This window comes from Bubalus bubalis, chromosome 20, assembly GCF_019923935.1.
Source record: "Bubalus bubalis isolate 160015118507 breed Murrah chromosome 20, NDDB_SH_1, whole genome shotgun sequence".
In the NCBI taxonomy this organism is placed as follows: Eukaryota; Metazoa; Chordata; class Mammalia; order Artiodactyla; family Bovidae; genus Bubalus; species Bubalus bubalis.
Window position 1 is genome coordinate 6132949 of NC_059176.1, and position 19683 is coordinate 6152631.

Consider the following 19683-nt stretch of genomic DNA (forward strand, 5'->3'; position numbering starts at 1 on the left):
CTGAGGTGACCAGGAAGGACAGTGCTGTTTAAAGTGTACCTCTGCTGGGGTGCATTGGAGTGTGCTGGAGGGACATTTGTTGACCATTTGGAACAGGGAACAGCTGGGCTTGGTCCATTTTGCTCCTCAGTGGATTCTTTTTTTTTTAATTGGAGTATAGTTGCTTTATAATGTTGTGTTGGTTTCTGCTGTAGAGCAGAGTGAATCAGTTATATGTATACATGTATCTCCTCTGTTTTGAACCTCCCTCCCACCCCTCTGGGTCATCCCAGAGCACTGAGCTGGCACTGAGCACTGAGCTCCCTGTGCTATACAGCAGCTTCCCACTAGCGATCTGTTTTACACATGGGAGTGTGTAGATGTGAGTCTCGGCCTCCCAGTTCATCTTGATCCCCTTTGCATCCTTCCTATATCATCACGTCTGTTCTCTACGTCTGCGTCTCTGTTCCTGCCCTGCAAGTAAGTTCATCTGAGCCATTTTTTTAGATTCTACAGATTTTTTAAAGTAGAGCTTTCTTGAGTAAATGTGTTTGAAGTTAGATTTGGGGGAAACAAAAAACAGAGAAGATCCTTTGGCCCTATTGTAGAAAAATACCCCATTCATAAGAGATGGAAGACAGAGGCAGAGGAAACCCAGAGCTGCTACTCTGGAAGCGTATGGTGCTTTCCCTGGGTGGCAGGGGTGCCCACGGGGCACAGCCCTCTGAAGAGGAATGTGGAGACCAGATAACCCAGGGCTGTAATCTGGTCACAGCCAACTTGCCTGGTGACCCTGGTGCTGCCTCTTGTCTGCTCACCTGTCATGGAGGCCACGGCAGGTTCATGCAGAAGAAATCCTGTAAGCGCGACGCCAGCTCCCCCCACTGCCCAGGGCAAAGGGCAGGTGGAGTGTTTGCCTCTCACTTGGGTGGGCAGGCAGTGAGGTGCCCGCGAGACACTGGGGATCCCCGAGTGGTCAGACAGGACATGGCTCCTGCCCCCCATGCCTCCTTGGGCCAAGAAACATAAACCAAATGTGCACGTATGTGTGTGTGTACACACACACAGACACAGACACACAGACACAGACACAGACACACACAGGCACAGGGCTGGGCCGACACAGCGGGGAAGCCTGGGGGTGGAGGAGGGTGTCTGGGCTGTAACTTCTGGCTTCACCTTTCTTTTAAAGTCGCTTACCTGACTGCTGCCAGGCAGGCCCCCCTGAGAGTGGTGACCGCGTTCACCTCTCAGAGCGTTGTGTACCTCAAGACAGACAGTAAAGACAATGTTTGTTGAGTTTCTAGTCCTAGCCTGTTCATCTCTTTTTGGAGTCAGTGAATATTTGTTGAGTGAACAAATGATTGACAGTCAAAAGTGTAGATTGATTATGACTAAATTTGATTCGTGGCCGATTGCCCCTCTTCAGGGAATACAAATGGTAACCAGTAAAGTTTTTAAACAGCCATATTTTTTGCAGTGTTTCGTAGATTTCAGTTTAATCTAACCTGGATGTAGGTTATAGATTTCAGTGTTTCTATAAAAGAAAACAATTCTTCCATTGTAAAGTAATTTTATAAATTTATTGAACAGTGTTGATGTTTTTCCACTAATCTCATTTTCTTAATTAAATTTTTTATTTTAAGGTAATACATATTTGCTATAGAAATTATATATATAAGCAAAAAGCAAGCAGTTTAATATGTATTGATGTTATTTATTTGATCGTATTGAGTGAGTTCAGAGAACTTTATGATGAAAAATTCCCTGAAGAGTCTGTGTTTAAAAATAAAAGTCTTAAAAATTGATTTTTTTCCCTCAAGAGCCAAATGTATGAACCAAGTGTGCTTTGATTCTGATTTATGGTCATCAAAACTAAATTTTAGATTCAATAGATATTTTGCAATTTGTCATTCTGTTAAACTGTGTTATATCCACTTAGAAAATGAAATATGAGCAGGAGGGTTGACGGACCTACTAGAAATCGCTGCCTGACACGCTGCTTCTAATTAGCCTGCTTTTGGAGCTAGAAGGGGAACCTCAGTGTTCTAAGTGTACATTTTCCTTCTCCTCCTCCCTGTCCCCTGCCTTTTAGTATGTATGCCAAATACAACTTGTGACGTGTTATGTTGGAAAGTTCTAATTGCGTGCTACTGTGGGTTTAATCAGAGCAACTAGGCACAATTTCTGAATTGTATTTTGTCATTCCTGATACTGTAGAACCGTCGTTAAGTCACTGAACTACCGTATATATTTTTCAAATTAACAATTGATAATATATTATAGCAGGCTATACATTTTTAAAAATACAGTATTTAGGAGTCTTTTTTTTGAACTGCACTACTTTCCTTTTAATATATTTAAATGCCTCATGGAAGGTGATTATTAAATGTATTCAACTCAGTTTTCATATAAAAACTGGTTAAGGTGAGAGATGAGTATTTTTTAGAAAAGTAAAGATCTAATTTTGAGAAGTGTTTATGTCCTAGAGACCACTTGTGTGTTTTAATCCTTTTTTTTTTTTTAATTTCCTCAGAGGATGTTGAGTCTTTCTTCCAGATAAATGTGTGTGGGGTTTTTTTTTTTTAAAGAATTGTTTTAGGAAATACCTCTCCATGTCGTTCTGAAAGTGCTTATCTTTATTTTTGAAATGTTTACTGTCAAATGTTAAAAACAAAAACCAACCCTAACTCGAAGGTGTTTTGTCTCACGTGCAGAGCTGTTTCAGAACCGTTTCACATACGAGATGCTTTTGAATTAGGAATTCACATAGTAATGAATTCTGCTTATTTTGCTTCTCTGCGAAGGTTTGTTGTGTGAGCTTAAAATAAGACTGCAGCTGATTCGTGCAGCACATATTAACTGTTTATTTAGTTTAAGTACATGACTGTATCTTTCATTTCTGATCAACCTGAGGAATTTGCATGCTACACAGCAGCCATCTTCTTTTATACTTTATTAAATATCTGTCAATTATAAATATCAAGGTTTTACATTAATGTCAAGATAGTACATCAAAAATTCATGGAATATGTGACTTTTTCCAAGGGTATTTAATACTTAATGCATTTGTGTCATTTTTCTTTCTAGAGATATTGACAGGTTTTATTAAGTGTTTGTTAGGGAGATTTCATTTTTATCAAGGGACTATAAAGAGAAGCTGCATGCTAAATCAATTTTTAAAAGCCAGAATATTGTTCATTTTTTTCATATTCAAACTCTTGTAATCCATAGGTTTTTTATTTAAATTTCTTCTTGGTTTATTTTTGTTTTATGTGAGTGATAGTTCAAGACAGAACTTTAATAAGGATGAAATATGCTGACTGTAGTGGTTTTTAATTTCCTTAAGCGTAGCGACCAGACCCAGGCAATACGGTAAATTCTTCAAAATGTCATACTTACATATTTAGCAATATTACTTCTTTTTATTGAAGCCAAACAAATGATTTTAGATACTAATCTTTCCCAAACACAGTGATTATTTTGTACCAGGTACAGTATTATTGTGTCTCATCTGGAATGCCTCTTCCGCTAGAAGAGGGACTGGGGAGGGCTTCCCTGGGCTGCCGGGCTTGACATAAGCAAACAAGAATCTTCTTTTAAAAGTGAGCTCTGCAGGGCTTCAGGTCTCATCATGAGCTGCAGCAACTGTTCATATCTCAACTTCGAATATTTATAATGCATAAGAAAGTGAAAATATCAGTCACTTTAAAAATCTGCAGAAAACCTATGGCTGGTTTCTAAACTGTGTTTATGGGGTCACTTGTCCAAGCCAGACAGCCCCTCCCCATCCAGTGTGTAGGCAGGTACAGCCTGGAAACAGCGGTCTCAGCTTAAATCAATTAGCCGCATCTTCTGCTTTCATTTAGATTTCTATTTTTAAGGTACCTGTTAGGACTGTCTTGTACTGGAGATAAACAAAACCCTTATAGGATTTTGCTCTATAAAGTGAGGAATGTTCAGTTATCCTCCCCATAAAGTATAAGTGTAGTAAGTTTCATCCAAGAACATTTTTAGGAACTTGCAAGTAACTTCAGATTAATATTGTAATTTTTGGAAGATGTATTTTTAAACCTTGAGACTTAATGTGTTAAAAAAAAAATCTGTCCAGAGTTTAAACAGTGTCTGGAATAGACACATTTCTTATTCTTGTTTATTTTTTCAGGGCGTGTGAAAATACTTATATTTAAAGTTAAATGCAAATCATGCAATATTTGCACCCATGCAAATCATTTCAATATTTGTTTCAAGATTCTTGTAAAACTATTATATAATAATCTAAGGGGGCAGGATAGATTTTTTATTTTTAACAAACCAAATTTCTCTTGAGTGAAGCTGAGCTAGTAACCACTCTGGATAAACCCAGTTTGGGTTTAGGATAAGTTGCTCTGAAGGCCTCACACCCTGACTCTTAATTGAAGAACCTTGCGGCTCTAATGCATTCCACTGTGGTGCCAGTAGGTGGCGCCGGTGTCACAGTAGTGAGAGCCCCGTTGACATGGCAGTTACTTGCCTTTCTCTATAGCCTCAAATTCCACTTCAGTCTGTTAAGTGAATGTGTTTGGCAGAGCATAAATATTTTTTTAAACCAGAATTACGTACAGTGGGCACACCTTATTTTTTAAGCACATAAGAACAACTGTTTCTAAGAGAGTCTGCAAATATTACATAACTCTATAGCGAAAATAATCTTCAAAATTAATCTGCAGAAAGCATTTGCACATTTTTTTTTCCTTGAGTTTTCTTTATGACTTTGTCAGGACAATGAACATGAACTTGTATTTTTGGTAAGAAATGTATATAAATAGTAGGAAGGGAGACATTTTCTTTTTGGTCCTTAGGGAAGTGGCCCTTGTTTGAAGAGTTTTCGTAGAGTCCAAAGCTATTTAAAGATGTTTGAGTGTCTGGAGCATTCTTCCTCAAGTCATTGTGACATTCAGCGTTCTAATTTTGAAAACTCATCTTTCTCCAATAAGTCAAACTTTTTGAGGGGGAGGGGTGAAATTTTTAATACTTATCAGTTTTAGCATTGGAATTTACCAACTTTGAAAATACCGTAGTGCATTCTGCAGTTTAAGTGAACTTAAAATATTTTAAAATAACAAAAGCAGCAACGCTTTCCCACCTCCTAGAATTTGAGGAGAGATGGGCTGAGCCACATTTCTAGTATGTCAGACTGAGAAACTTCATTTCATTATAAGTGAAAGGAAATTCTAGCAATAGAATTCTCTAAGTTTGTGAAGCTTTTCTATGGTACTTATCACAGTTTGGGGTGTAGGGAAGTTCCTGTCTGCTGAATTTGTACTTTTATGAGAAAAAAACGTGAGCACCGTTGTGGTCAAGTTCCATAATTAGATGGAAAGCATCTTTAGGAGTCTTGGAGCACAGCCTTAACATTTCATCTATTCAAAGAAGAGGTAATGAGAAGCTTCTCCTCCCATCTTTGCTGTGCTTGACCGTGGTATAGGGTTTTGTTGTTGTTTTTAACCAGAAACAGGATTGCCTAATCTTCCTAGTTAGAAAATGCAGCAAGAGAATGCCCCTGGGCAATAGGTTATTTTTATATTAAATTGCATCTTCTTTAATTTCATTTTGATTATTATCACATTTTTATTATCACAACATCACAATATTGTGTGACTGTATTTCCTTATGTTGACTTTTCTTCCAAAGGGTTAAAACTCGGTTGAGGGTTAGAGGGGAGAAGCAGGCACCTGGGAGCTAGCACCCAATTGGCAGCCTCTTGTAATATATAATTTGCCTAAAATTGCGTGCAGAGCACCAGCTTTTGTTTTCTAATTGATTTACGGTTTGAGCCACTTTTACCTCGTCCCCCACTGTCCTGCGTTCCGGTGCCAGCGAGTACATTACCGTGAGCGATGATAAATAGCCGTGTACTTGTGATGCTAATGCGTCAAGAGTAAAAACTGCATACTACATGGGGCTTCGTGCATTAACCGTGGTGCAGAGACCGTGCAGCCGATTGCATGGGTGTCTCGGAAATCACCGTTTGTTCATTTGATCACTTACAGCAATCTGTCCATCAGCCTGTAATGGAAACCGAAGATTAAAATTATACCGTTACAGCTTTTAATTTCTTAATTGAGACAAAGTTTTTTAAGTGCTCGAAAGGTCTAAGGTGTGTGTGGGGAGAGTGTTATGGAGCGAGAACCTGAGATGTTTAAAATTTTCTCCAATGGGTGAAATTTGGGATATTTTTATCAAATGATCTTTTGTCTAGAGAAAAAAAAAGTAGTGAAGTTTAAATGTGCCGATCTCAATTTTATCTTCATTATATTTATTTGTAAAATTTAATTCATAATTTACAGAACTGTATTTTTTCTTGATTTTCTGTATTTGAGCTGCGTCTGCCGTGTGTGTGATTCATTTGCACATAACAAATTGATTTCCTTGTAAATGATTTTAAGTCAGAGGTTAATGAGAGAAGTTTCAGTTTATTCGAGTACCTTTAATTGCTCCTTTTACTGAGGTAAGAAGAGCTTTGGACTCTTTGTAAGGGCTGTCCCACACAGTATGGGACAGGATGTGGAGGCAGGTGGGACCTGACTTGGGCTCTGGGTTTCTTGTTGATCAGATACTCACCGTGCGGGTGTGCCTACCTTTTGTAAACTCAGTCCACCTTAAATTTTATTTGTGTGCCTTGTCTGTGGGCCCTGGTATCAGAATACAAGCAGCAGATTTATGGCGGCTGCTGGGCACAACAAATTAAGTTGACAGTGATGTATGAGCGCATAATAGCACGATGAGCCCTCGGTACCGCGGCTGGACGCCTCCTGCTTCATTTGGCTCTTGTTAGGATCCGTTAGGCAGCTAAATAATGAAATTCTGCTGACTGATTTCTGTCTTCCCTTTTTCTCTTTTCACCTCTGCTTTCTAAAACTTCCTCATTCCCAGACCCATCCTCATGCCCACAAACTGCCCTTGAAGGACTCCTTCACTTACGAGGACTACAGGTTGGTGTGTGGGAGGGTGATGGCGGGGGCGGGGGGGGGCGGGTGGGGTGGTGTGCATGTGCATGAGGCATGTGTTGGAGGGTGGTTCCTGAGTGAATTTGGGGTCTCAGAAGTGCGAAGAGCTTTGATAAGAAGTGATTTGCATGACCATTTAAAGGCTTTAAAAAAAAAGAAGTCTTTCCCAAGTTTCCCCGGACAGCTGGGGTAAGTAGCCGCATTTTCATAGCCATGTGGAAATTTCCACTAACCTGTATTGGTGGGGATTAGTTGTTGTAGCCAAGTGCTGCCTGAGAGTAACATTAGTGTGGCGAGGTCGTGGGGATCTTTTTTCTTTCTAAGTAGACTATTTTAGTGCTTTGAAGTAGGGGCTTTTTTTTTTTTAAACAAAAAGATTCAGTGTAGCGCACAGCATAGTAAAAAATAGCATTCCACATTTTGAAGCATTCTTAGAGGATTTCTGATCAGAAAGGAGTTATATTGCTTGCTTTTCACTGAGGCTGCAAGGAGGAACAGAGTCAGCGTTTGTGTGAAAGAGGCCTGGGGTCCCCCTGGCCGCCCAGCTCGGGACCTGCAGAGGACTGGCCAGCTCTGGTCTCAGCCAGCCCTCCTTCCAGGCCGCTTTCTTCCCCAGAAGCACCCCCACCCTTAACCGCTGACTCCTTGATTGCCCCTGGCTTCCTTTCCTTCCATACCCTCCCCCCCCAACCAACCCCCCCAACCAACTCTACAAGTAAATTGTAAATGACGATGAAGGTGGCCACTTGTCACCTTTGCAACTTAGGAAAGAATTTTGGGAAGTCAGGTACCTCGATTTTGGTTGAACTGTGACTGCCCTGGGCTCTGATGTGCCGGCCCTTATCAGCCTCTTTTCTTTGGATTGTTGCAGGTGGGCGGTCTCTTCCGTTATGACTCGACAAAACCAGATTCCCACGGAGGATGGCTCCCGGGTGACCCTGGCTCTTATTCCCCTGTGGGACATGTGCAACCACACCAGCGGCCTGGTGAGCACCCACTGCCCGGGTTGTGTGTAGTCGGGACGGGGCGGGCTGCCTCAGGTCACCCTCCCCACTGCCTGTCTTGGGTCCTGCCTGTCTTGGGTCCTGCATAGTCAGGAAGGGGCAGGCTTCCTCAGGTCACTCTCCTCACCTCCTGGGTCGTGCGTAGTTGGGAAGGGGCGGGCTGCCTCAGGTCACTCTCCCCGACCTCCCCTCCCAGAGGAGCAAACAGAACCAAACCTGCCACCTGCCCTGCCCCCCTCGAGTAGAGGCTGGGGGTTTTCTCCCTGTGTTTATTACTTAATCCTGAAGACGGGAGTCTTATGTCACTTTCAGAAGCCACAATGAACAGCATTTATGTGCTAAGCCTAGACATGCATTTTCTTATCTAAGGACCACAGACTAAACCCAAGTTTCTTTTTCCTGATTCTTTAAAAAATACTGATTTAAAAAAAAAGAAAGAAAGAAAGAAAGAAACCTATCTCCTTCCTGCTGTTTCCTTCTGTGTTACTGGTTTTCTCTCCTTGCTGACTGATTTCCAGTTCCTTAAGCTTCTCTGATTCTCTTCTGTCCCCTGGCCCACTCCTTCACCTGATAGGTGAACACGTCCTCAGCCCCCTCGATTAACCTGGTGTTAATTGTCCTGGTGCCCCTGGCGGTGGGGCGGGGGAGGTGCACTTGTCCTCAGAGCACTTGGCATCAGAGGACACTAAGGAGACAGGGAGATGCCGCGATGATGGTTAGTCAGGACGCGCAGAGGAGCCTGCCTTCGTGGCTCAGCGTGCTTTCAGCCGTGAGCCACAGAGGAGAGTGCTGCTCTGTGCAGAGATGGTGTCCGAGAGAGGTTTCCTGAAATCAGTGTCGGAAAGGTAGTCAACTTCAGGATGTTTTGAACTTATATGTTATAATCATATACTGGTTTGGCTGGTTTTTTGTTCATCTTTTCTCACTGTCAGCTTTCTTTGTTATTATTAGCAGTATTATAAATAGATTAGAAAAATGCTGCAAATGAGTATTTTACATGTAATTCCACAAAATGGCCAGAACACATGTAACATTTGCCAAACACTTAAGATAGAACACCCTAGTGCTAATCTGGGAAGGTCTAGCAACCAGTACACTCTTAAACTGTAGAGAAGAAGACTTTTTTAATTGTACTTTTGCCTTAATTTAGATATGCTTAATTAGCCGTTTTGAGGTGTTCTTAGCATATTTTATCATTTATTTTCATTAATAAATAAAATTTTACATTTTGCTCTTTTCCTTTTCTTTCAGAGCTGTTTTGAACTGATTATCATATTGAAGTTTTAAAAATTTTCGAATAGCTTTTAATCTTTGGCTGTAGCATTTTTGTTTTTCTTCTTTTGGATTAAGACGTTGGTTCCCAGACTTGATTGATTGTTGGGGTTTATTCTTTTCTTTCTTAAATGTAAAAAGCACACATTTATTGTAAACAAAACCTGTGAAACAAAACAGAAGCCTCTGCAAGGTGAAGCTCAGGGTTCCCCGCCAGTACCGGGCCCCGTGATCTGTCCCACTCGGTGGCTCCTGGGCAGCTGGCCACTGGCTTTCTGAGAAGCTCTCCATGCATTTGCCCCTTCACACACTCACACACAGACTGGTTTTATGTTGCTTTCATGTACACTACTCACATTTTCCCCCTAAAAGTTAAAAAAAAAAAAAGTTTATCTCATAACAAAATTACTGAATTGATGATGACTGCTCATGCTATCTTTTTCTACACTATTCACCAAGTCTTTAAGCCACCGCAGCCCGGCAGGAACACTGCTGACCTTGAGAAGGCTCATGTGAGATGTTAGTACTTTTCCTTCCAGTGGTTACTTTCTCCACATACTTAATTCTTTCTGCTGCACCTTTGTTGAACTGTTTGCCATCATAATTGTAAGACTTCATGGGAAATTCTGTCTGGGAGGATTTCAGAATCTATTTTAACACTGTGAAGTTGCATGTCATACATCTGAACAGTTAATCTCTTTTTTAAAGTGAGGTATTTGAAATTAAGGCTCAGCTTTTCAGACAGTAGATTTCTTCTGTGTGTGTGTGTCTGTCCTGACAGCCGTTGTCTGTCTGATCTTTGCCACTGACGGAGGAGACAGAAATTAGTAACCGGGCAACGCCGCGCGCTTCTGACAGCGTGCCCGCGCCTGGTTACGGGGGCAGAAATGGAAGAGTCAGGTTCTGTGACAGTGATTCCAAACCAGCAGCAGCGAAGAAGATCGTGAGGAAGGAAGGGGCTGGCTGGGTGGCTGCCCCGGGCTGGCCGGAGCCTGGCGCAGGGGAACCACTCCCATCCATAGAGAGAAGCACGCAGACAAGTCTGCAGGCATCGTGTTGAGCTGTATCTGAATTCTGCGTGCCTGGGTCAGAACCGGGGGGCGCCGGTCTGCCCGCCCTTCCTTGAGGGCGGTCCGTTTATACAGAGAAGGCCGCTTCCCAGCCGTCCGGGGCCCCTGTACTCGTGCCCACAGGTGGAGCATGTTGGACGATCAGCCCTTGGGTTTGAGTCGTGCCTCTGCCAGTCAGGATGAGAATGGCTTTGGGAGGTTCAGGCAGAACCGAGGGAGGTTCTTCCCCAAGGCCTTTTTGTTTGAGTGTTGAAAAGTCTGAAACATTTAGCTGCGCATCAGGCTTCAGTCTCAAGGCGGAAGCCCAGGTGTTTGCAGTGGCAGAAAAGCCCCTGCTCGACCCGTGACCCTGGAACCTGCACACGCCCACCGCGGGGCCTCTGCACTGACTGCCCCGCTGCCTTCTCAGGCCATGATTTCCTTTATCAAGTGTTTAAGCTGTTCTGTGAGTGAAAATGAGCCAGGACAGCTGGCTTCAGGACGTGCTTGTTGCTTTCCTGTTTCTCACTGGTCTTTGCAGATCACAAGTGTACAGATTTCTCGGTGTGTGTCTACTCAGCTATTGGTTCTGAGGATGCTGGGTTTAGAGAGTAGTGTTGTCTGGCCTGCTTTCCCTAGACTCGGAAGTAATCTTTTGAGCTGTTGACACCTTTATTAGGAAATAGCACGTGAAGCTGTCTTGAATTCTGATTCTCCGGGATAAAATGGGGAGATCAGACTTACTAATGAGCATTTACAGACACTCTAGGGCTTCCCTGGTGGCTTAGAGGGTAAAGAATCCACCTGCCAACGCAGCAGATGCAGGTTCGATCCTTGGGTTGGGAAGATCCCCTGGAGAAGGAAATCGCACCCCACTCCAGTATTATTGCTTGGGAAATCCCATGGACAGAGGAACCTGGCGGGCTACAGTCTATGGGGCCACAGAGAGTCGGACACGACTAAAGTGACTGAGTTTACACGCACAGACCCTCTAAGATATGGGGGGCTGCCCTGAGGGACCGTATTCTTCCCCTGCTGGAGGTTGCTTTGTCAGGCAGATGTTGTCAAGGGCAGGGGCAGTGTCAGGTGTTAGGCATGGTGAGCCAAGCTGCAGGCCCAGAGGTGGCTGCAGGTCTGGCTGGCAGGGGCAGGTGCACAGATAAATGCCCTGCTGTGGAGTGGGAGGGGCTTTGGGGGGCACGGAGGGAAGGTGGGATGAGGGGAGGCCTCCAGAGAGGCTGGGGCTCAGGCTGAACAGGGGCTGAAGGCAGCTGCAAGCACGAGGCAGCGGGGACAGTGGCCAGGGTGGCAGGTCCAGAGGCCGTAAGGAGGCACAAGGCTCCTTTAAAACTGGCCTTGCTCCAGAATTTGGATCTTTTTTTCTGAAGGCAAAGGAGAGCACCACTGAAAGGTTGTAAACAAGAAGTCAACAATGTATATCCCCAGGGATGCAGGAGGGCCGGTGCAGGAATTTGAGACCAGTTGGGAGGGTTTTGCACATGATAAGCCAGGCACGAACAAGCAGGGGGCGATTGGGCGGATGGAATCCAAAGGGTGACCTGGAAGGTGACATGCTGACCAGCTGAGGCCCAGAGAATTAAGTGGGGGTTTAAGTGCTGGGACTGCAATGTTGCCGCCCCCACCCCCACCCCCAGTTCAGGAGTGGTGAGAGATGCAGGGTTTCCTTGTAGTCAATGATTGGGGGGTTTAGAAACTCACAGTATAGCCTTCAGCATAAAGAAAGTGGATAGGATGCACCTAAGCTGTTCTGTTTTTCTTTTGCTTGTCTGAAAGTTTGAATATCTCTAGTTTGAGTAAAATATGTATATAATTTGGAAACAGGATTTTTCTTTTCCCTGATTCTTGATCCAGTAGAAGACTCACATTGGGTTCTTAGTGGCCAAATAGGAGAAAAAGATGCTATTTCCAAGTCAGTTACAGGCTTCCCTGGTGGCTCAGACGGTAAAGCCTCTGCCTACAATGCTGGAGACCCAGATTTGATCCCTGGGTCGGGAAGATCCCCTGGAAAAGGAAATGGCAACCCACTCCAGTATTCTTGCCTGGAAAATCCCATGGATGGAGTAGCATGGTGGGCTACAGTCCATGGGGTCGCAAAGAGTTGGACACGACTGAGTGACTTCACTTTCACAGTTCTCCTGGGATCCTGCTTCATCCTTGGGGAGCGCTTGTCCTGTGTTGTGGGGTTGGGGGTGGATGAGCTCAAAGGCAGTAACTATGTAACGAATAATTGTATTTGGTTGAGACCAGCAAGGGATAATGTGTATATTTTCCGAAGGGTATGTCCCTCATTGCAGGTTTGGGGTCTTCCAGGAGGATGTCTTGTGTGAACAGAATTAATGAAAATAACTCTGCTCAGTTTGATGAAGCAGGGCTGAATGCACCCCTTTAAGTAGCTTTGGGTGTTTCTTATCCTCTAATGGCCAAAAAAACAAAAGGCCCTTCTGAGCCAGAGCACTCAGATGCTGTCCTGTCCCCCTCCCTCCCATGTGCAGATCACCACCGGCTACAACCTGGAAGACGACCGCTGCGAGTGTGTGGCCCTGCAGGACTTCCGGGCCGGAGAGCAGGTGGGTTCCGCCCGAGACCCTCAGCTCACACTGTGCGAGATTTGTGTTTAAGGCTTGTTTGAGGAGCATGTTCTAGGACCCAGGGCCAGGATAAACACATCGTGCTCTGCATGGGACCTTTGGGCCCGCCAGGGAGAAAGATTTGCACAGCTGCCCTACTGTGTGTAACACTGTCCACTGAAAACCAGCTCTGTGTTACGACAGTAGAACAGAGTTCTTCCATTGTATAAACTGCGTTGCTTTCATATCTTTCTCTGTGGATTAGAACCTTCTTTATATGGAGGCTATGTATTTAAGTTGCAAAACCATAAGGGAATCGGGACCCACAAGAGCTGTCTTCTTATACTTTCTCTTGAATCTCTTTTCAGTAATCATTGGGGCGGGGGTGGGCGGGGCTCAGCCTCTCAGTCCGCTTGCAGATATGCAGGTAAGAACACCTGTACTCTGTCAGCCGTGAGCAAGATCTGACACAGGCCACTGACATTTTCGCGGAGACAGAGTGAAAAGTGTCAGCCTGACCAAGTGTCTGGAGGAAAGTTCGTCACCCCCCTGCTACTTGGAGAATTGCCACAGCCTCTAGAAATGGGTTTCCGCCAGACACTCTGGTGGTCAGAGGAGGGGAGAACAAGATGAATTGTAACGTGCAGTTGTAAAGGGACAGTATCGGTGAGCCTGGGCAGGGAGGGGTTATGAGAGAGGCCGGGTCGGGGTCTGGCTCCTCTGTGTGCTGGGAGGCCTGGGGGGGCGCTCTCCTCACCCGGCTGGCCCGGCCAGGTGCACAGGGCCTTCAGAACAGGGTGTGGTTCCTTCAGGGCTGTCCGTCCTTAGTGTAAAGTCCCGCTAAATGTATGAGAACTGACCCTTTGCCCTGCTTTGTACTGAGAATGGATGTTAAGTTTCTTTTATATCCCTTTATTTTTTCTTTACTGCATCTCAGATTTACATTTTTTATGGCACTCGGTCAAATGCAGAGTTTGTGATCCACAGTGGTTTTTTCTTTGACAATAATTCACACGACAGAGTGAAAATAAAGCTTGGAGTGAGTAAAAGTGACCGGCTCTACGCCATGAAGGCCGAGGTCCTGGCTCGCGCTGGCATCCCAACGTACGTAGACACAGTCTGTCAGCTCTCTCCTGTGGTCCTTGAAATACTTCCAGTTGCTGAGTGTTTAATTGGCGAGTTAATGCAACTCCTCCGCTGTAGTTTGTCTTAATCCCTTTATCCCTATTATACTGCGAATTTAAACCGTTAGATGTATGGTGATTTACCAGCGTTTTCAGATCAACATAATCGTGTCGTTGAAAGCATCCACAGTCAGTTCCAGGGGATGTGGCCTGAAATCCTCCTTCAGTTAAATCGGTGCCTCCATGTCATTAATGCCTTTCACCTTGAAAAGGTTAATGACCTGGATCCATTTGTTTCATTTAATTCTTTGCCACCATTAGTTTCTGTAATGAAGTCACGATCCTCAGTGATTTCAAGAATTTCTGGTTAAATTTTTTAAGATTTTCTTGCATTTGAGGTGCAAAATGATAAAGAGGACAAGAATTATGATTTATTGGTTCTCCAGGGAATGGAGGAACCATTCTTAATGAAAATGGATTATCTAGACCTTTTATTTATTGAACTTGTCAATATTTGATTAATGATTAAAATGTGAACTCAACATAAATTATCGTTACCCTCTTGTTAGGAACCGTGGGTGTGCTGGGTTCTCCAGCGTGTCGTGTGCCCCCGAGGTGAAGGCTGTTAGACCGGCGACCGACCGCTGGCAGTGGCGGTCCCCGCCGTCCTCCTGGGCCAGCCCAGCCCTGCTGCATCTTGCCAGGACTGAACGCTGTGCACTTAGAATTCGGGGGAGAAGCAGGGGGGCCTCTGGGTGGCCCGGCGCTCCCTGAGGGTCACCACACCGAGGGCCGGCTTAGAGATCTCCCTGAGGAGCGGGTGGGCAGGAGTGGGCTCCCGGGACTGATGCGGCCTCTTCTCTTGTCAGCTCCAGCGTCTTTGCCCTGCATTTCACGGAGCCGCCCATCTCCGCCCAGCTACTAGCTTTTCTCCGAGTTTTCTGCATGACCGAAGGTAAATCATCTCAGGGAAAAAAAATGTTGACTTTTTTTTTTTTTTAATTCATGAAGTGTGAGGCAGAGGGATTCAGATTAAAGATAAAACTGCTTAAAATTAAAGCACTTTGGGGGAGGAGGTAAGATGGTAATATTGGAAAAAGAAGAAAATGATGTTTCATCCTGGAAGTTTTTTGTTAAATCCTTGATGTGTTGTCAATATTCGCTTGTAATAAACAAATAATTCTCTACTGCCTTAGGAAGAAACATATAACATCTTGGACTATCTAACCGTATCAGATTCTACATTCGTAGACGGGAGTTTTTGATGTGTTTATGTACCTGGGATGACAGAGCCTTGGTGTCTGGACGAGTGAGGGGGCAGTTGTCACTGAAGCTGTGGGGTCGGCTGGGGCCTGTGTGGGCCAGAGGCCTTCATCTGTTAACCAGCTCTGTGGTTTGGATCCAAAATCGCCAGCAGGCCTTTTAATGCCAGGCATCCAGTTGGAGTACATAACACTGCAAACAGAACCTGTTTACATTGCAAAATAGTCTCGTCAACAGCCTCTTACTTCAGGCACAAAAAGAGTTTCTCATATATATATATATATATATAGTATTGAGCATTGATTTTATGTTTCTGTAAGATAAGCCACTTGGGGTTTCTGGTACTGAGATGTGACCTATTGCGGTCATGCTTCATTCTTCATCGGAAAATACACTCCTCCAAATCCCCTGGTCCTGAGGTTCCATTGTTAATTGTGTGTGAGTTTGCTCTTGTTGTAAAGCACCTTGGATCCTGTGCACAACAGATTGGGTGGGAAAGAGTGAGCAAGCAAGCGAGTGCCCCTTGATTGAACAGACAAGTGTGAGGCTGTCCGAGCGTTGGAGCGAGGGCAGCTGGGCCGGAGCAGAAATGCCGGCCCCTGGAGGGAGCCTGCTGGGCTCTGCCACCCGGCTTCCTGTCTTCATGTCCGCAGCCAGAGAAGTGCTGCCCGGATCCGGCTGGTCATCGGGATGGAGATGGGAGAATCTGAGTCCCGAAGCACAGAGAGGTCACTTGGACCCCAACTGCAGAGCCCAGAGATATGCACGATGGTCCTCATTCCTTGTTCATAGCCACACTGCTCTGGACTCCCCGTCACTTGAGTGAGAGCTTGTGCTTCTGGGTGTGGTGGTGAGCCATCACTCCAGCTTAGTGGACACGAGTTTACGGTTAACTGTGGGCTTTTCTTGCGTATCAGGTAGGATTACAGAGTTGAGTGTCACATGTCACAGTTCATGGCCCGAAGAAGCTTATAACTAAGAGCAATGATGACGATGACGACCCCTGGAGTCTGGGAGCCCCACTTTGTGCAGGGCTCTTGTAATAAATAATTCTCTACTGCATTGGGAGAAAACTTACAGATAATCTTGGATTATCTAACCATGTCAGAGTCTGCATTTACAGAGGACTATGGTGCAGGCTGTTCATTCTCAGCCACCTTGTGGGAGGGAGGCAGGGCTTCCCACTTGACTGACATAGAAACTCCTGTGCCATGAGGAGAGGAACTTGGCCACTCAGCTCACAGGCAGTGACCTGGACTTGGGACCAGCTCAGCCAACTCAAGAGTCTGTGCCCCAGGCCCCCTTGTGGCTTCTGCTGGTTTGCAGGAATTGCAGTCCATGGAAGAGATCCTAGCGCTGCAGGGTCTTTGACACGGAGCCAGACTGGGGGCCACCAAACCATGCTCTCATGGTGGTTGGGGTGGGGGGAGAAGGGGAGTGGTGAGGAGCCCTGTGAGTGCAGAGAATCCAGGACGGGTCTGTGAGTCAGGGAGGAGGGGAAAGAAGTCTGCTCCCGGAGGCTGTGTTCATTTCCCAAGTGTTGCGGGCAGGTGGATGGCCTTTCCTAGGTTTCATCTCCAGTGTGTGAAGTCAGGCCGGTTTCACTGAAAAGCAGCAGAGAGAAAGCTCTGCTTCAGCTCCTTGGCTTCCCAGCATTCATTAAAGGGTGAAACTCGGGTAGCTTGAGGAAGAAAAAAGATAGGAACCTTAGTATTGGGGACTTGTAAAAAGATACCTCTTCCACCCAAGAAGTTTATATTCTTTATACAAAGAATAAAACTATGGGCTCAAAAATGTAAAAATCCTGAATTTTTTCATGATCTTTTGCTAACAAACTCAACTTAATAAATTTCTGTTTTTGAATATTAGATTAACTTCTATTTAAAAAAAAAAACCCTGCTTTTGAATCATTTTAGGTTCGTTGATTCTCTTTAGTTTCTCTGTAGTCATAGACAGTTTGTCATGTCAAGACAATTGATGCATCCTTTGAATCATTCTCACTAATACTAATAAAAGTTGGGTCTGCTGGCAGCAGCAGTTCTTCCATTTGACAGCTGTGGGGCATTTTGCTCTGAAAGAGACACTGTCGCATAATTACATAAGAAGCTCGGGTGTGCTTCCTGAGCGTGAATAGGATTGGCACGTTTTGGTCTTTTGAAGATAATGTGCCAGGAGATAAAGTGCTCAGAGCAGTTGCTGAATTCTTTCCTCTTCTTACATGTATTTGAAGGTAATTGAGATGTGCACTTGTGTTTGTTTGTAATTCCTATTTAAATGCCTGACAAGTGAGGGGTATAGGCACATTTTTTTCATTAAGATTTTTCTGGTCCATTTTCTTGTTTCACTTTGTGGTTTACTTGTTACAAGATGAGACAGATAGCTTTGTCAGGTCAGCCACTGGAACTGGTACCATCAGATTTCAATCTGGAAGGGTCACTGGGCCCTTGTGCTGCTGTTTGTCTTCCCTGATTGCATTGCTCACCTGGATGTCTCTTCTACCCAGTAGGTGTGACTGGGCTCACGGTTTGTGGGAAGGGTGTTCTCAGAATAAGGGGTGTGTCTCTCCAGATGGTCTTTAAGAAGCATCTTCTGAAACCATCTAAAGGCTCTCAGGACCCCTCTTAAAAGCAATGAGACGCGGAGTGCTGGCCAAGCAAGGCTTGATCTGGATGCCGATCAAGGAGACCTCCCCGCTTTTTCCTTCCCTGAGACAGGGCAGGCTCTGACCCTGCTCTGACTGACCGGGGAGAAGGGAGCACTTCGCCGTGGGCGAGGACGCTGCTGGGAGGCTGTTTGGTGAGGTGGCCGCTGGTTATTATGAAAGGAGTGCTGTTTCCCTAACAGACACTATTTGCTTCCTGTAGAGGAGCTGAAAGAACACTTGCTGGGAGACAGTGCCATTGACAGAATCTTCACCTTGGGGAACTCGGAGTACCCTGTCAGCTGGGACAACGAGGTCAGACTGTGGACGTTTCTTGAAGACCGAGCCTCGCTTCTTCTGAAAACATATAAGACAACCATTGAGGTGATTCAGTTGATCAAGCAAGGATTTGTGCTTTGTCATGTTTTAAAAGATTTTTCATGAGAGATTCTTTTTTATTAAAAATTTATTTCAGTTGGAGGCGATTCACTTTATAATATTGTAGTGGTTTTTGCCATACATTGACATGAATCGGCCATGGGTGTATATGTGTCCCCCATCCTGAATATCCCTCCACCTCCCTCCCCATCTCATCCCTCAGAGTCATCCCAGTGCACCAGCCCTGAGCACCCTGTCTCATGCATTGAACCTGGACTGGCAATCTATTTCACATATGATAATATACATGTTTCAATGCTATTCTCTCAAATCATCCCACCCTCGCCTTCTCCCACGGAGTCCAAAAGTCTATTCTTTACATTTGTGTCTCTTTTGCTATCTTGTATATAGGGTCATTGTTACCATCTTTCTAAATTCCATATATATGCGCTAATATACTGTATTGGTGTTTTTATTTCTGACTTACTGTACTCTCTATAATAGGCTGCAGTTTTATCCACCTCATTAGAACTGATTCAAATGCATTCTTTTTAATGGCTGAGTAATATTCCATTGTGTTTATGTACCACAGCTTTCTTATCCATTCGTCTACTGATGGACATCTAGGTTGCTTCCATGTCCTGGCTATTGTCAACAGTGCTGTGATGAACATTGGGGTACACGTGTCTCTTTCAATTCTGGTTTCCTTGGTGTGTATGCCCAGCAGTGGGATTGCTGGGTTGTATGGCAGTTCTATTTCCAGTTTTTTAAGGAATCTCCACACTGTTCTCCATAGTAGCTGTACTAACTTGCAGTCTCACCAACAGTGTAAGAGGGTTCCCTTTTCTCTGCATCCTCTCCAGCATTTATTTTTTGTAGACTTTTTGATAGTGGCCATTCTGACTGGCATGAAATGGTACCTCATTGTGGTTTTGATTTGCATGTCTCTGATAATGAGTGATGTTGAGCATCTTTTCTCATTAGAGATTCTTAAATGTAATTACTGTAATTCTTTAGCAAAATCATTGCGTATTTGACATTTTTCATTCAACTTATTTGGAGAAGGAAATGGCAACCCACTGGAGGATTCTTGCCTGGGAAATCCCATGGGCAGAGGAGCCTGGTGGGCTACAGCCCACGGGGTTGTAGAAGAGCTGGGCACGACAGCGACTAAACAACAACAGCCAAATTTAACTTACTATTGTTTTTCTATTTAACACGTTTACCCTCACCAAAAGAGCCAGCCACAAGGCATTATTGATTAGAAGATAAATTTTTAAATTATTTAATGCTTTTTTATAATTTGTAATTCATATGATACAAGCAAATGTAAGTTTTTATTTGTGCTTTCCAAGTTTCCTCCTGGGTCACTTGACTTCAAATACCCATCATTCAT

At 44.5% G+C, this 19683-nt stretch overlaps 1 protein-coding gene across 7 annotated transcripts in view; it reads left to right on the top strand.

Annotated features, from left to right (window-relative positions):
* SETD3 (SET domain containing 3, actin histidine methyltransferase) overlaps nt 1–19683 on the top strand; it is a 78641-nt gene that overhangs the window by 57339 nt on the left and 1619 nt on the right. For 6 of the 7 annotated variants that reach the window (XM_025271078.3, XM_025271079.3, XM_025271082.3 and 3 more), the window contains 6 exons: nt 6895–6953; nt 7840–7954; nt 12807–12881; nt 13819–13985; nt 14875–14960; nt 18133–18293. In XM_025271078.3, the coding sequence (XP_025126863.1) occupies nt 6895–6953; nt 7840–7954; nt 12807–12881; nt 13819–13985; nt 14875–14960; nt 18133–18293 (663 nt within the window). Of the gene's footprint in view, nt 1–6894; nt 6954–7839; nt 7955–12806; nt 12882–13818; nt 13986–14874; nt 14961–18132; nt 18294–19683 lie in introns of those variants that run through there. The other variant, XM_025271083.3, reaches the window with a different exon arrangement.